This window comes from Oryzias latipes, chromosome 4 (genome assembly GCF_053564925.1).
Source record: "Oryzias latipes strain Hd-rR chromosome 4, Olatipes_Hd-rR_3.1".
NCBI classification, from domain to species: domain Eukaryota; kingdom Metazoa; phylum Chordata; class Actinopteri; order Beloniformes; family Adrianichthyidae; genus Oryzias; species Oryzias latipes.
Genome location: NC_136240.1, coordinates 26062657 through 26080000, shown reverse-complemented (window position 1 = coordinate 26080000; position 17344 = coordinate 26062657). Strand labels below are relative to the sequence as shown.

Here is a 17344-nt window from a genome sequence, read left to right as displayed (position 1 = left end):
AAATAGTTTTGTCTTAAAAGGACTATGGCTATGATCGAATTCCTATTGCACCATATAGTGCCTTCACCATTTCGTAGGGCTGTCAGAATCGACAATTCCGAAATGCAGTGAAATCCAGGGCACTTGATAGCCCTGCACCATATAGTGTCTTTTAGGGGTTAGGGCAGGGGTGTCCAAACTTTTGCAAAGGGGGCCAGATTTGGTGAGGTGTAAGGGCCGACTATTCAGCCTGATATCATTTTAACTATTTTATTAACGTTAAATTTAAATGAACCATTTGATGAGCATTATAAATGCAATGGCATACATTTCATTTCATTTATAGAACAGATATCTAAACATGCTTTTATCTAAATCACTGTGAATTTGTGGATTTCTACACTTTGCATTCCCAGTTAGCTTGTTGTGGATAGCATGTCTTGTCTGGCAGTGCCTCTTGATGGTAATTATGAAAACATATTTAAGCTAACCACAATCAAGAAATTGTACACACAGTACACACGCAACAAAAAAAAGAAAGTGTACAGTTTTTAAAAATGCTAAAGGCAGCACGTTTTTGATTTTATTAAAGAGTCTGCAGGCTGGTGGAAATTTTAACGGGCTGGACTTTGGACATGCCTGGGTTAGGAAGTAGTGAGGGAAATTGGCACATAGCTTTTGTATGCAGACTTTTGTAACGCTTTGCAAAAAACAATGTATTATCACGGCAAGCAGCAAAAATATTAAAGCTGTTGCCACGGTAACAACATGAAACGGGAAGTGATTCTGTGCATACGACGGACAAAGGCTTCCGGCTGTGTCCCAATTGTCTTTTCATGCATATTTATTAATGAGGTTTTGTTAAGTCTGTGGAGAAAGACGAAAGAACATTAATGTTCCTTCAGTAGGGTCCCCCATTACCAATGAAGAGTCATATATTGATCAGCTCTGACAAACACATTTGGATATTTCATGTAAAGCTCCTTAAAAGGGCACATCTAAACCTCTTGAACGTCTCTGAATTTTGGTATAAAGTGTGCTTCCAAACAAATAATGCCCGTTTCACAGAAAGAGCTACTTGTCAAAGGAGAGTTATTGCAGCTGGAGGAAATCCGAGATGATTTCTCATCTGCAAAGTGAATCGCAGGAGCTCCATCAAAGACCTTCAAAGCTTTTAATGAGCGTTACAACCATTAAACTTGCTGAGCACATACTGCCTGATATTATATCAACCTTAAAATCAAGTTAAAGGATGAATCAGTGCTCACATGGGGCTTGAGAGGTATGCATCTCGTGGCACACCGCCCAGCAGTGGCAGATGTATAACTGTGGCAGCTGCCCTGGAGGGCCGCCGATAATACTCAATCTAACCAACCTCATTAGGACTCCCAAGTTTTTTTTCCTGTAACCTTCCCCATCTCGCCCCGCTCTCTTTCTGTGGCCTGTCATTGCTTTTATCAGAGGGGATGAAAAAGCACCGGTCTAATCATTTCCATTTCCATGCGGCGCCGCTGCAGAGTGTGTGCGTGCATGCATGCAGTCAAACATTATTAAGGGTTTAATGGCTAACGAAGCCTGACAGGTGCTTCTCTTACTGAGATTAAGAGCCGGTGGGTTAATGACAGTGTGGGTGAGATTGTCATAACTCACAATAAGGTCATTAAAGTGATATTACTGAGATAGACCTCAGTCGATACTGCTTCAACTTTCAGACATGCCGTGTTTCAGGTGGAGAGGGCTGCAGCTTCTATCGTCTCTGCAGCTCAACAGTTTGGTACATTGACACAAAAAGAAAAAAAAGGGAAAGTGGTTGCACTCACACATGCATGTAACACATGCAACATAAGCATCTGTTATGAAATGCATAATTTAACAAAAAATTCAGATCAATATTACATGGTAATTAGCCACAAACTGCCCATGAGATTGCTAAATTACTTGAATTAATCACAGATGTTAAAAGATTATAAATTAACAAGTGAGTAAATGAATAATCAAATAAATAAGCCTCAGATGTTAACTTTTGGTAACAAAGAAAATGAAATACCTGAAGATGCAGGACAACAAGGAAGATAGAAGAAATCACTGCAGCTCACTACTTCCCTCTAGTGGTCAAGTTGAGCGCTTTGAGGAGAAAGAGGAACAAAGAAACAAAGAACAGAATGAACATGCAAAGCAAAAAAAAAAAAAAAAATTAAGGGAAAATTCAGAATGGTGGGAATTTCCTGCACACAAGCTCATTTCAAATGGTCATAAAAACAACTGTAGACAAAGGATTAAAATGAAAAACCTTTCTGGAAAAAAGCACACTGCGGGATTTTGTATAGTACTCCATAAGTATGTCGCACAATTACTGCTTAGTGCTGTAGCGCTAAAGATAAGTTCACACCAGCCTCAGCTAACACCTGTTCAAGCAACCACTTCCAATGAAAAGTCTATGTAAGCGTGTGCATATGGACGTTTGGGCTTACATGGTCAATACTCTCACGTTCACGCACTGTTACACACGTTTTTAAGTCCATTTTCACTGAATGTGTGTTGGAAGTTAGACTTTGACCAATTTGGGATTTGAATTTGTTTGTGACATATAGGGAGTGTCCTTTTTCATTCACAGTAGTGTCAACCATTTGAAAAGTGATGAAGAAATGAATACTTGCGGTTTGTGTCCAGACAGAATGATATGACACAAAGCCTTTCGTATATCAGAATAGGACAGAGAAAGAAAAAGCCTGGAGCAAGATTTACAAGATTTGCACCACTTTAACAATTTTCCTCCAAGCTACGCCCAACTGTAGGTGGTGAACATGCGACATGATTGAGTTACGACAGTCAAGCGAGAACACCATATGATAAAGCGTGTTCAAGAATGTGCAACACATGCTAAGTGTGAACGTTGCTTAAGTAGTACACTGACTCTTGATGAGAACTGGACTGAGTGAACGTGATGTCACCCATTGAAAATGGCTTTTTTCCGGTTCTGACGAAACAAAAAAAAAACGCAATAGCCATTTTTTTTTTTTGGCTATGTGTTAAAGGACCCCGCTGTGTTAGCGCCAGATGACATTAATAAGCATGGTTGTTCTGAATCTGTCATTGTTTCTATGGTAACCACTCTCACCAATTAAGAGTGAGCTTCTTGGAAGTCCACACCCCTAACACTTAAAAGCTGGTGACGCTTTAAACGTTGGACGTCAAACTTGTAGTGAGGCGTCTGATTCGCCATTTTATAACTTTGATAACTTAAACAAGCTGCACTACAGCAAGAACATGTTAAAAAAAATGATCAGAGCAAGAATAGTTATTCTGACAAACATGACTGAGTAATAGCTGTTTATTTCTCAGTTCTCAGATTCTGGCTTCTTGGGAGCAGCTGCAGGTACTTCCTTCCTGGAATTTGAGAGGGGAGGGGGTCACTCTGTTCACTTCTTATATCATAAGCACATTGATGGCACAGAAGTAGACAAAAGACAGTTATGATTAAGAATATAGTTTCTCGTGTAAGATCTTGGTCACTTTCACTTTCTAAAATTACAGTTTCTTCAAGAAAAGTATTTTTTTAATGTAGTTTTTTCAAAGCATGTGATGGAACATTTTCAGATACATCAATAATAACAGTTATCTGATCTAATTTTTCCTCCTGGTTATGTTCAAGTTGCTGTAATTACCTAGTCACCTAAGCTGTTTCTTCTTGGGCAAATTCCACTTTATTTTTCTCATTGAGAAATTTTGCTAATGTATGTTTTAGAGTGCTGCCATTCTTCAGTTCAGTTTGTGATTTTTCCTCATTCTGTTTGTTTCAGGTGACTGCATTTGTAGCCCAGCAACAGACTGGCATCTGTCCAGAGAGTACAGTGTTCCCTCGTTTACTAAAAATAACCCATAATAGGTACAATCGATGAAGTAGAATTTTAGATGTTTTAAGGCTGTAACACTTTTCTCAGACAGACATGAACAAAATAAGTCCAGTCTTATAGAATGAAAGCAAAGATCGGATTTCAATTAAAAATGTACGTAGATCAGGCAAACTGAATGCATTCTGTACAGGAGACATGGCATGGAGGAGATTGATGGACGACTGCCTACAGCCAAAAAGCAAAAATAAAAGATTACACTGAAAAAAAAGTGTAGGACCCCGAAAGATGAGCTGCAATTTAGAGAAGGACCACTATGTCCCTATCGTAGCCCAACAGTAGCAGGGATAGGCTCCAGCAACCCCAAGAGCCCAAAGGGGATTGATCGGATTTAAAAGATGGATGGATTGATGGATGAAGGCAAATACATTGTTCACATTTCTGCCAAGTCTGCCTCTGGTCACTTGCAAATTGTTCCTCAGCAGCCATCCTGTCGTGCATTACCACAATATGCAAATGACACTGACGCACATCTGTGTGGAACTTTTCATAAACATAAAAAAAAACTTTAAAACCCTCGAGTTGATCAATGATAATGAGCTCAATTACTGTCACAGAGCTTTTCTTCAAGTCTTTAACCTCTTAAAACCAGGCCTCCACATTACCAGTAGTTATTCTGCTTAACTGAGGCTCTGTAGTGATGTGTGTATTGGTTAGCTCAAATATTAGCTGTGGTCTTAAGAGGTTCAAGCTTGCAGTATGCTTGAAAATAAATCTTTTGACTAATAAGGGGTGAAAGAGCTTAAAGTTGGGGTACAATAACGACCTTTGTTGTTCCAAAAAGAAGGGAAAAAATAGAAGGTTGTGTTAGATTTTCCTCAATATGATGCATTTTCCTGTCAATCCACTAGCAGCATATATTAAGTCATATGAGCCTCTGCACAGTAAAAACTTCACTTGCATCCTTTAGGACCACACCCATCATCCCTGTCAGGGGTGAGGAGGAAAATGAGTGGTCATATCAGTGCTCTTTAGTACCTGTATGTACAGAGAGACTTATAAAGGGCAAACCTGCAGATTTTAATTTACCTGGGGGAAAAACAGCTAGAATATTAAGGAAAACAAAAACCTTTTGTTTATATTTACGTCAGCTTTCTTTTCTTATAAGTCAGGATTAAAGCTACTTCAATTTGGACATAACATATTTAAAGGTAATATATATATTATTTAGTTAAAAAAAAAAACATGTGCCTTCAGTAATTACTCCTCTAAAGTGCCAGAAAATGCAGTGTGAAGTAAATTTTTTACGTCGTCTTTTTATGTCTCTGTTGTTGCAGATTAACATGAGTGTCTTCACTTTTGTCAAGCTGATGATGACCTTGGTTAACTTGCTTATCTTCGTAAGTATGTTTCCCCGTCAATTTCATGCTTATATAGAACTACAGGGAGTAGTTAAAGTTCTTATCTTCACTGACTCTGTAAGTCTTGACATGAGAAAGTAGTCAGCATGGCAGCATTCTGTAATTTCCTCTGAAGCAGTCTCAACATCTCAGACCAACGAGACAAGTAATGGCACTTCTCGCCCAGCGTTTTCTCCTGTCTGTAGCAATTTCCAGCTTATTAGCTTCCAAGGTTCTAACTTTGCCTGCTGAGTGTGTTCGATTTAAAGTGGATAAGCAACATTGTTTGTTAAATGGGGAGAATCGCAGCTGACGATGGCGGGGCGCCGGTGAGGATCCGGTCATTGTTTTCTTCATCACTCCTGCTCCTTGCGCTTGAGCAGTGATGCTTAAACAATCTGGGAGTGCAGGTCTGGAAATGACCTCAATCCACTGATAGATTCCCAGCCAAATGTTGGGCTAACCAACAGAGGCAAACAAGATTTTAGGATTTACAAACCATGTTTGCACAGAACAACAGATAGGTTGCTTTAAAAAGCAATACATGGTTTGTCTCTGTGAATTAAACAGGCAATCTTTCAAAAATATGGGGCATAATCATTTTTTTTTACTTTATAAAATGTTATTTGATGCTTTTGTTAGGCACAGTGGAACATTTTTACACAACTCATCTTTCTTTTCATTTATTCATTTTCTGAACCAGCTCTTTTGGGGTACTCACCCTTCCACTCCAATTGCATACTGTTTATGTGCAATTTATTAGTGATTCATGCTTCAATTGTGAACTTTTATGTGAAATAAAAGTTTACATCACTGGAACATGCATTAAAAGTCTGTTAGACATTTGTGGAACGATTGTGGAAAGCCACAAATTTGCATAGGCATCTTGCTAAAATCACTCACAATTATGTAAAAGTTACATAATAATTGTGTGTCAACTACATGAAGTACACATAAACTTTGTAATTGTCAACCGACCAAAAACTTTGAACTGCTCAAAACCGAATTCACCCATTGGCCGAAAACCCTCGACGGACATCTGCGCACATCGACGAATAACAAATGCAAGAAACACTGATGAATAAGGTATATCCCACATGTATCACGAAAGACGGAAAATTCATACGTGAAAATGCACAAAATGTATATAGTGGTTGTGTGACATGGCCTTAACATAAGTGTGGGATCCCTGATTCCTTGTGATGAGCTGAGAAGACAGCAGCCGGCTGATCTGACAGGGGATGGCCGTTCAAAACGGCTTTGACAGACAAACTGGGACTGAAAACATGGAAAAGTAACCGTAGTTGAAAGGGTTCAAATGTGGCCACTGCAACTGCAAAGGTGTGGTGTGTGGAGACGAAAAAGACAAAAAACGTGACAACAAATGTTATCTAACCATAAATAAATTTTAGGCCACAGTAGTAAAGAAAAGTGCAATGTCATGGTGTAAATGCATATTTACTGCACTCCAACTTAAAACTACATTTTCACTTTTAATTCCAGTGAGTTTACGGAAAAAACATTACCAAATTCACAACCAAACAGTCTCAAGAAGCTACAGAAAAAATAATTCAAGAATGTTGTCCTGATATAAACTACATAATAGTCAGTGGCGAATTTCAACTGCTGTAGAAAGTATGTCTCAAAAATTGTCCTGGGCTTTTTGATCTTGGGCTAAAACCTGCATATTCATAATCAAACCCATTAGCGCCTATGTGTGTGAAATTTGTTCTCTGCATTTGACCCATTCTCTGGGGAAGCGGTTAGCTGCAGACACAGCTGCACTCGGGAACCATTTGGTGCTTTAAGTCTTTAGTGTGACTCAGCCATGAATTTGAACTCACAACCTTCCAGTTTCAGAGCAGACACTCTACCACAAGGCCAATGATCTGGTTTAAAGACCACAATTTTACCATGGATAAAAACATAGTTGGAGTGGGACTTTAAAATGATTCACCCAATCACCAACACAATTAACATATAATTGAGATCAAATTGGGATATCTGAGCTATTTTATATTACCTTAGTATTGATGTGGGCTTGAGTAACCATCAAGTAGGATAAGTTAGATGGAAACTTGATGCAATAATCCACTCACCCTTACACAACCAAAGAGACTTGAATATAAGGAAGAATTTAAAGATTCAAGTGTTGTTTATTTCACCATTTGAAACATCCTTTTTAAACAAAAATGTAGATTTAATGTCTTCTTCTTGCACAAATTCACTTTTCTCCGTGTCCTCCTACAGCTGAGTGGAATAACCATCATGGCTCTGGGACTGTGGGTGAGCCTGGACAAAAATACCTTTCTGCGTTTCCTTGGTCTGTTCCCCGATAAAGCCCTTAAGTTCTTTAACATTGGTTATTACTGTATTGCCACTGGGGGCTGGATGGTTCTGCTTGGAATTTTGGGTTTCTCTGGAGCCAAAAAAGAAAGCAAATGTCTCCTTCTTGGGGTAAGTAATTTTTGAAGAGATAAGCATTAGGAAGTTAATCTGCAAATCTGTAAAGCAAGACCTTATGTCAAATCGAACTTGTCTCTGGTCTTTATCAGTACTGGTTTTGTTTCATCTCAGTCATGCTAATGACATAACTGGGTTTTTGCATGTGCTTGACATACTTATTTGATACAAAATACATTCCCTTATTCCTGCTCTTCAGGATAAATTCAGCAGAAAATATAATTTTGATTTTAAAGATTTGCAGATGAAATCTAACTTTATTCGTAAAGTTAGAAAACTGAACTGAAACTGGACCTGGAACTTGATACTTACTAAATTCAGGCTTGAAAGACATTGGATTCTGGTTGACACTAAAGTTTTTCCCTTTAGCCTGACAAAACTTGATTGGTAATCTTTAATAGAAAAGTCCTGAAGGAGAATGTCCTCCAACGGTTCCTGGGTTTAGAAGCACACATTGACCGCACGCTTTGGTTTAAGGATCCATTGTAAAATAGAAGATAAAAATTCTCCCATTATAACCCTGGTAATAGAGATGAATAAAAATGCAATCTAAGTAGATTTATTTACTAAAGTTGAAGTATCGATTACATGTGTGCTACTTAGCAATGACTTCATGAACTGATGTGACTGAAATTCTTCAATTTTGCTTTAAACTGCTGTAATTTAAAGTATTGGCCTTGGACTGAAATTTATGGGAGATTAATACTGAAACCTTAAACAAACATTAATACTAAAATATGATCAATGCTTGAATGGAAACATTTCTGCAAAGAGGTGTCAAACAAGGTTATTTTTTCCCCCTTAAATGATTCACTTATGAGTCATTTAAGGAGGAGTACTGGTAGTACACTTTTTTTTTTCCAAAGCTCTATTGGCTCTGTCATGCGCTTCTTTAGGCCTGCTCTTGACTTTGGATTCGATCTATCAGCCACCCAGCTTTTATCCACAGCCCAAAAACTGCCAGCCCCTGAGCAGCACAGCGCGCATTATTGTGCGCTTTAATGACGGGGCTAACTGCCTCTTAGCCCACTGCAGTGAGTGTAATGATGAGCACAGGCAGCGCATCTTCTCCCTGTGGCGCTCCCAACATGACAGCATCCACCATCCGGCCAGCTGATGACATCTCACCACATCAGCGTTTTGAAGGATTTTTTATATTTATATAATGTATTCTTCCTCTTCCAGTTCTTCTCCATCATCCTCATCATATTCATCACTCAAGTGGCATCTGCCGCCGTAGTTTTGTACTACTCTTCAGTTGTAAGTTCGCACCTCGCCGCTCCTCCCCTTTATTTTTTTTGGTCTCCTTAATTCCTCTCATCCCACTACATCTCCCGTCCTCTCCTCCTCCCCTCGTCAGTCCTCCCTCTGGATTTTATCTCCATGTAAATCCTCCTTCACAGAGGCGAGCTTTCATTGAATTACTGGCTTTGTGTCTGCCTCACTACATTCGGTTACTTAATGACTCTGGGATCGCCTGGGGCCCTGAGCGCTGTCTATGACTTTGAGCAATTTATTACTCCAGAATGTTGAAGCTATAGCATTTTATATGCAAAGCAGCCCTATTTGCATATGCGCCCCCACTTGCACAAACACACACACACACGTACACTCCACTTTCATTTAGAGCCACATATAATAATTACAAGGTTTTCAAATGGGCTATGTGAGAGGAGGTTAGTGAGAATTTGGTCCTAGGATGTATCTGAAGCCCCAGAAGCAGCAGTGGTAATCTGCTCCTCCATCTGCACAGACGCCACTGATGAGCAGAGCACAGTCATTTGTTTGTACATCTGGGGTTGGAAGACCTGCCTTTGAAGAGCAAAAATGACGTTAAAGACAGTCACGATTTCTATAGCAATTAAAGTACCAGGAAATTCTTATTATGATGCATTTTTATATGAGTGTGGCTAAGTCTGGTTTAAACCGTTCCTACAAGGTAAAAGTACCATGCCAGTGCCTCGGTTATTAGAATTAGGGCTAAGGGGTGTGACAAATTAATCAGCTTAATTGATTAATTGATTTATATTACTACAATCGAACCAGATCGATCTGTCTGAGACAAGTTGTCAGTTGAATCGAATCAACCCCTACCATTCTAAAATCATTTGTACATGAATTGGATTGATTATAACCGATCTTGGAAAATACCATTTGGATGAGGCATGGTAGGTTTATTTTACTATAACATAAAAACGACCAAGTGCAACCCAACTGTTGTTAATAGATATTGTTACACCCCTAGTCAGGGTGGATGCAAGTTACGTACACTGTGGGAGGATCAGTTGCCTGGTTGACACCTTCTTAACTCTTGTGCGATCCTAACATTGACATTATTACACTTTTTTTTAACCAACCAACTGCAATAACAGCTTTATTTATAAAGTAAAGTGTTAGTATTGCTATGAATTGTATGAATGTAGTATTACTTCTGATTTCTTTATATTAAAATGGAAAAAAAAATGAAAACAATCTGGAATTCAATGTCAACAGTTTGTTTTTTTGGGATGTGTGAGAATTCAGGTGTGTGTGTGAGTTTGTGTATCTGTCACTTTTTTACCCGCACCGCAACACAAGGTTTAAAAAAATAATCAACATTTTCAGGGGGAAAAAGAAATCGGGGTTTCCAGTGTTTCTTTTGTTATTTTCAAAGCACCTTATAACTACAGATTTTGTGTAAACACATCCGTTGCTTGTCTTTTGATGACATATTGGTCATCTAGACTGTTTCCTGCAGGAATTATATTTCTGGCAAAATTAAACCCAAAAAAGGCAGTGGAAATCTAGGATGCATAGGAGTGAAGAAGTGGAGGCGAAAGTGTTAAATCTTGCATGTATCTACAATGTTGTATTACTGGCTTATTTTTTGTCTTTTATCGCCCTGCAGAGCTATGAATAGTAAAACAAAGCCTTGGAGCTTTACTATAGATGTAACTTGTTATTTGTCTCGCTCCACAAATCTTAAAACAACTGCACAGAAATGTGGGGGATTCCAAAAAAATACTTCAACAAAAAGTTCCTTCACTGCATTTTTAAATCCGCTAAAGTTTTGAGCTCCAACATTTGACAGGAATCTACTCCAGTCTTAGAACATTTTAAGATGCAGCCTTTTTAGGTTAAAAATGAGGAAGTGCAGAAAAAGAAACATCTGATACATTTAGCTCTGCTAAAAACAGTAAATATATTTCTGCAATGAGCATTTCAAGTCAAACATCAGAAATCTGTCAGTAGGATTTTTTGTTTCAAGTCATCCATTACCTAGGAAATACAGAATAAGGGGGTTAAATCATTAGTTTACAGGTGATGAGGAAGTAAAAAAATAAAAGATTACCTTGAAATATTGATTTATCTACAGAAAGTTCTAAACCTAACCCATAAGAACCAATCGTGACATCAGTGGAACAGCAAAATATCAGAAATTGATTATGTGGTCCACTTGGTTTGTGGTAAAATACACAGTTTTATTTTTAAGAAAAAGATTGGTCTTGGTTCTAATGGTTTAAAGTCATTAGAACACATTTTGATCATTCATAACAATATGCTTGTTGGAAGTTGAGAGATATTGAGAAGAATTCATGATTCTAAAATATACTGTCAGCAACAAAAATATACAGATATATCTCATAATATATTGCAGTCTGTCGTGTTTTCATGTATTATAAAGTTTCAACTGTTATCTTTTCTATTGTTTTTAGAATTTGATTTAAAATAAGCCAAATTATGTGTATTTTGGTATTTGTGTGTGAATATTTTTCCGCAAAGCCACTTTTGTAGAACAAGGTTTATATACCAAACTTGTTAAAAATGATCAAACGCCTTTTTTTTCCCGCAGTTTGAGGACTTTTCCTATAGAATTAATGGCTGCATAAACACAAAGATGTGTTGCTGGAGTCCTCGGAGGCTGCTACTACTGCTCAGGTGCCTCTGCTGAAATGAATCTCCCTCATCGTGTGTGTCATTTATAAAAACGAGCTAACCAAATCCAGCCGTGAATTCTGCTTTCGGCGGTGATGTGTGTGTGTGGAAGGATGTAATATATAACTCCGCCCCGCTTGTCTTCCTTAAGGAGATCATAGATCTGCTTTACTCAGCTCAGCGTGCCATTTGTTAGCTTCAGCATGATCTGCTCATAACACAGAGAGCTTCAGCAGCTGTCCGCCTCCTGCTTGTGTAAACAACAGCCGTGGAAAATGATTGCAGCTTATATGCGTCTATATATCCAGGTGCCTGTGCCAATAAGAGGGATGAAACATCCTGCTGTTCCAGTCTATTTACCTGCAGCATCAATCTGCATTTTGACTATTGCAGCTTTTCCAAAAGAAATGTGCTGCTTCAAGTGGTTTGAATGCACTTAGAAACTATTTATTTCGCTCTGGTCCCTAAAAGAACAGAAAGGCATGGATTTTATCAAAGAGGCAGTTAAAGGTTTATCATGTTTCACTGAAACAAGTTTTGTTTTTGTCGTTTTAAGAGCTTGACACCAAATTCTAGGAAATGTAGCTAGAATATGATCTGTAGATTGGAAATGACTTTATCTTTAAGTTTTGTGCCAAAGAACAAATAAAAAATCCCAAATGTGTGCTAATGAAACATAAAAGGAAGGAGGTTAATAACTGAAGGTATATTCTTGATAGCTGGTAGACCTATTATAGTTAGTCGTTATGCTTTAACCACGCTCCACCATGGCCACGGGCGTCCGTGGTGCAGCGGTAGGGCGGTCGACCCATGATCGTAAGATTGCAGGTTCGATTCCCGCCTTGCACGCCCATGTGTCGAAGTGTCCTTGGGCAAGACACTGAACCCCACCTTGCCTCTGGTGGGAGGTTGGCGCCAGTGTTCGGCAGCGGAGCAGCCATCAGTGTGTGAATGTGTGTATGCATAGGTGAATGGGACTGTGACTGTAAAGCGCTTTGGGCCTTCGTAAGAAGGTAGAAAGCGCTATATAAGTATACGCCATTTACCATTTAATTTTGGAGAGACGGCTCCTCAGGGGATAGGTAGTGCGGATGAAGTGGAGGTGACCCATAACTGAATTATGGGTCGGATGTGTCATTTTATGGGGTTAAAGCATTTACTGTATATGAGAACTGGACTGAGTTACCCCTCCCCCTTGTGTTCCAAACAGGAAGTACCCACTGGTTCCAAGAACCCAAAGTCCCATAGACTTTAATGGAGAAAAGAAGAGCTATTACTCAGTCATTTTATTTCTGAGAATAACAATTCTTGCTCTATAATCTTTCTTAACATGCGCTTGATAGTTTTTTTCATCAAATACTGCTTACTGACAACGTCTGGCAAACAAAATAGCAACTGAATTGACTTAATTTGGTTAGATGTCATTTTCAGTGGGTAACATCACTCTAACTCGGTCCAGTTCTTATGTACAGTCAAAGGGTTAAAGTTACATAAAAAAACACATTTCTTTCTGTTATAGTGTCTTGGCTCCATTAACATCAAAAGAAGAAAAGTGTAAAGCTTTTTAAGACACACATTGATGAATGTCTCATCATCTATCGCTTCACTGAGCTGTGTGTTCCAGGGCTTATCCAGTGTGTGAGTGTGTTTAACAGGTCGTGGTCAGACATGAATGACAGTGATGAATTATCCATCTGGTAATAACCACTCCTGATCTTAGCTGCCCCCCTCAGCTTTGTAAGGGGAGACACTTTTAATTGTGGCACCTTTTTCAGCATCCCCTCGGGCATCTCCTATCAAAATAACACTATATCCACATACACACAGAATATAGGAAAAAAGAAACAGGAAGCAGTACATGTTCACATGCACAAGTGGAAGGACTCACTCCAAAGAAAAGAAAGTAAAAGAACCCTGTGAGCGCATTAAACTTGACCATTTTTCCCCTCTTCCACTTTGGAAAAACATGAATATCAAACAAAACGTGTCCTGAGCGAAACCATCAGGAGCACCAATATATATGTAAATGCCCCACAGTTTACGATCAGGAAAAGGAGAAGAAAGGAGAATAATGGCTTGGCCATATTTTGATTTATTTTCATTTTTTGCCCGTTGCCAGGCAGGGCTGTTTATTTCCCAGGTGCTTTGTGTGGGAGATTTATTTAATTTCTGATGAATAGGGTGACTCCCGCAGAATTACCTCTCCCTCCCATTAAATCAGCCGGGGCGCTTCACTTGCGGGAGCTCCCGCTAGTCCGGTGTGTCCACGGCGCTGTGACAGTGGGAGCGCTGCAGTGCATTGACGTGCTTTACGACCACCCACTGGAAGAACATTTCCATGTAAAGACCTCTCATCTACATAATGAACCCAGAAGAAAGACAGAAGCGCTGATGCAGCAGGAAAAAAAAGATTTGAACTTTGGGTGGTCTAGGAGGAGTGAAGGGAATAACATTTAAAATAAAAGTAATGAACTGGGAAAGTGAGGATTTTGTTTGGATAGAACTGATCACTTTTAGCAGCAAAAATAGGGTACCCTAAGTTTGTGAATATTGTCAGATAAAAACCTAGGATAGGGACCAAGGCTCAAGATAAAAACTGAGGCACGGCATGTGGGTGCAACGCAGCATTTGCATCAGGCTAGTTGTGCTTTAAGCTATGTTCCCTCTTTACTCCCTAACCCCCAAAAGGCTATCTAGTGTGGAACAATCCTGTAGTCCGGATTTTAACGCGTATCGGACACATGCTCACTACTTTTTTTAACGACACATATGACCTCACCTATTTGCCATAGAAAAAAACTAGTAGACAAACATTTTACAAAGACCATTTGGGAATTCACATCATTCTGACGATTTATAAAAACAAATATTGTATTTTTCTGCACAATAAGGCAGTTTTTGTCAAAAACCGTCTTTTATATGGAATAATTCTGCAAACAACATTGGGCGTTATTGTGAATATGCTAACACAATCAGTGTCAAACTGTTTTAAAAGTAGCATTTGTTTGTGCGAAAAATAAGGCTAATTTTTAATGACAAATTGTTCAATTGCAATGCATCGTGGTATTCCCCAATCTAGTGACAGTCAATGCACACTAGTTTTTCGCAGTGACAACTGGGAAATTTCCAGGGCACTGGATTTTGGAATTCTACATTTGGAAAAAAATAAAAAATAAAAAAAAGGTACAATCCCTATAAAATGCTCTAAATAGTGAGCTGTGAGAGAATTCGTACACAATGTTAGTGTTTACCAAAGCACTGCTTATAATGAGGCCAGGTTCAGAAACAAGGTTTTGACATCCAATCATGAAGAGTCTTTTTAAAATGGAACCAAAAAATAAAAGAAACAAAGTTCAATGATGCTCTTCATTTAGGTTTCAATTAGGTTTCAGAATTGACATCACAAGAAATTTAGAAATGTATCTTTTCTATGCAGTTTTCATAAAACCGATTAAACTGATATTATATGTTAGTGATTCTACATGATGATTACTGTGGGTGAAATGAGCTGTTTTGTATCTTCAAGGCTATGGAGATCCTTGTAGAGTGGCAGATCCCCGCATTAAAGAACATTTATGGCACTGATGTTATGACCACCAACATCTGGGACACCGCCATGACAACGGTGGGAACCACTGCAAACCCTTGCGCTGCTGTTCTGTTACTTTTTTGTTTCATCTGTGTTTTTCTGCTCTTTTCCTTGCTTCAGATGAGTTGCTGTGGTTTCTTTAACTACACTGACTTTGTGGGATCAAAGTTTGAAGCGCAGAACCAGGGCAACCTGCCGCCCAGCTGCTGCGGTGCCGGCATCGACCTCTGCAGCTGCGATGAGGCAGAGCGCAGGCTGGTCAAGGCCAGTAAAAAACATCATAATCATGTGCAATTTAAAAAAAAACAAAAAAACACAAAAATTAATAGAAAATATATTTGCAATGAATCTAATGAAAGTCATTAAAGCTTGTTATGCCTTGTCATATTTGTAAAAACTTACCATACATTATTTTGAGATGAAAGCAGTTCTGCTTGACGTTTACCTAAGTTTGAACATTGTAAGATTTTATGTTAAGAAATATCTCAGAATTTTGTTTTAACACAAAAGTCAACAATAAAATAAAACAATAAAAAAAGCTAGTAACAAATTTCTCACATGAGCATTTGTTTAAAAGTGTTCTCCAGCTAAGCTCACATGATTGCATTTACTAGAATATCCAGTAGACGATCATTATTTTGTGCATTTTTGAGCATTATATGTAAAAGTTGACCATAATCAGTAAGATTTAGTTCTGCATAATAATTTTAGGCTTAAATCCTCATTTTTGTCAAGCATAAATGAATCCCATCACACACACGCACACAATACACAAAATCTGAAAATAGCAAGAGATAATAAAATCAGATGGAAGATATCAAAAGATACAATACTAAACAGTTTTCACCAAACTGATGTTGATTTCTCTCAGTGTATGTTGTGAGCTGCATGCATCAATATTTTAGGCAGAGTCATTATACAGTATTTGCACCCTCACCTTCTCACCAATTCAACCCGTTTGTCTTTAAACATGCCTGATAGTTTTGCTGATATAGATTGTTAGTTTTGTTTGTATTATTTCAGTTTATGTGCAGTCGGTCTAACCCTCTGATTATTCTGCTTTGCAGGGCTGTTATGAACAGATCCTGACGGTGCTCAAACATAACGGCAACATCGTGGGAGCCATTGTAGCAAGCACTGGGGGTCTGGAGGTAAATACACAAAACAATCAGCCACAGTTAAAAATGTTGAACTTCTATATCTTTTTATAATTTACAGTTTATAGGACAAGAGAAAATCTTAAATATACATGTTCCGTCTCTTGAGGAGATTAAAGCAATGATTTCGTAGTTTGAAACACTAAAGCAAGATCTAAAAGCTATGTACCCATCGAGACCATTTGGCCCGCATTCAAGAATGCGCATTCGTAGGTGCACGTTCAAGCCCATGTTGTTCAGACGCGACAAGCAGGGAGGGGCTTATTTTTCTTCTTTTTCTACTGTTTACTAGCGCATGTCCGCCACCTACAGTTGGACGAGGCTTGGTGCGAAATGTCAAAACGGTCCAAATCTTGCAAATCTTGCTCCGGGCTTTTTCTTTCACGGCTCTATTCCGATATATCAAAGCCTTGATATCATATAATTCTGTCCGGGGACAATCCGCAATAATTTTTCAATTTTCAAACAATCGGGACTTTGGTAAAATAAAGGGACGCCATCCATAGGTCTCTACCAAAGCTTGACCTGGTTTAACTTGTGTTACCAGCTCAGTCTTGACGACGGCTGGTTCAGGAGGATTTTCTGCGTTGTGTTTTTGTTGTGGAACGACAGGACAGCCAGCTTGTCTTTTATTTCGCGTTTTAGTCTGCATAACATAAAGGGTGATGGTCAAACATGGAAGGCTCTCGCACATGGACATGCAGCACACTACAAAAAGTATAAAGTCCATTGAACATGCACAGATTAGCTAACTTAAAATTCATTAACCAAACAAAGAACCACTAAAATGATATACTACAAAAATATCACAATGAGACAATGATTATAAATTAAAATAAAGAATAATGTGGAGTGCTGCAAAATGTGACTTACCTCGGACATGTCTGTGTCACAACTAAAAGTTTTTGTTGCTACATAGAATACAGATATCAACCAATAGAGGTCGCCCAAGAGCCCATTAAAAAGAATAAACAATGACAACTCCGGTGG

General features: G+C 38.6%; 2 protein-coding genes across 3 annotated transcripts in view; one reads left to right on the top strand and one right to left on the bottom strand.

Annotated features, from left to right (window-relative positions):
- Positions 1–238: 238 nt before the first annotated feature.
- pomgnt1 (protein O-linked mannose N-acetylglucosaminyltransferase 1 (beta 1,2-)) overlaps positions 239–17344 on the bottom strand; it is a 35093-nt gene continuing 17987 nt past the window's right edge. Inside the window, exons 22-23 of one of the 2 annotated variants that reach the window (XR_013655608.1) lie at positions 2027–2103; positions 239–1741 (exon numbers count right to left, since the gene is read on the bottom strand). The gene's annotated coding sequence lies outside the window, so the exon portion shown is untranslated. The remainder of the gene's footprint in view (positions 1742–2026; positions 2104–17344) is intronic. The other variant, XR_013655607.1, reaches the window with a different exon arrangement.
- On the top strand, positions 5071–16519 carry tspan1 (tetraspanin 1). The gene is made up of 6 exons (XM_078945424.1): positions 5071–5230; positions 7481–7687; positions 8879–8968; positions 15111–15233; positions 15318–15465; positions 16257–16519. Exons 1-6 carry the CDS (start codon positions 5114–5116, stop codon positions 16406–16408), a joined length of 837 nt encoding a protein of 278 aa, XP_078801550.1. The 5' UTR covers positions 5071–5113; the 3' UTR covers positions 16409–16519.

Coding starts and splice junctions, on each gene's coding strand:
- tspan1 (XM_078945424.1), top strand. CDS start 5,114: ATGCAGTGTGAAGTAAATTTTTTACGTCGTCTTTTTATGTCTCTGTTG. Junction 8,969..15,110: donor CAGTTGTAAGTTCGCACCTC/GCCGCTCCTCCC, acceptor TACTGTGGGTGA/AATGAGCTGTTTTGTATCTT. Junction 15,466..16,256: donor GCGCAGGCTGGTCAAGGCCA/GTAAAAAACATC, acceptor CTGATTATTCTG/CTTTGCAGGGCTGTTATGAA.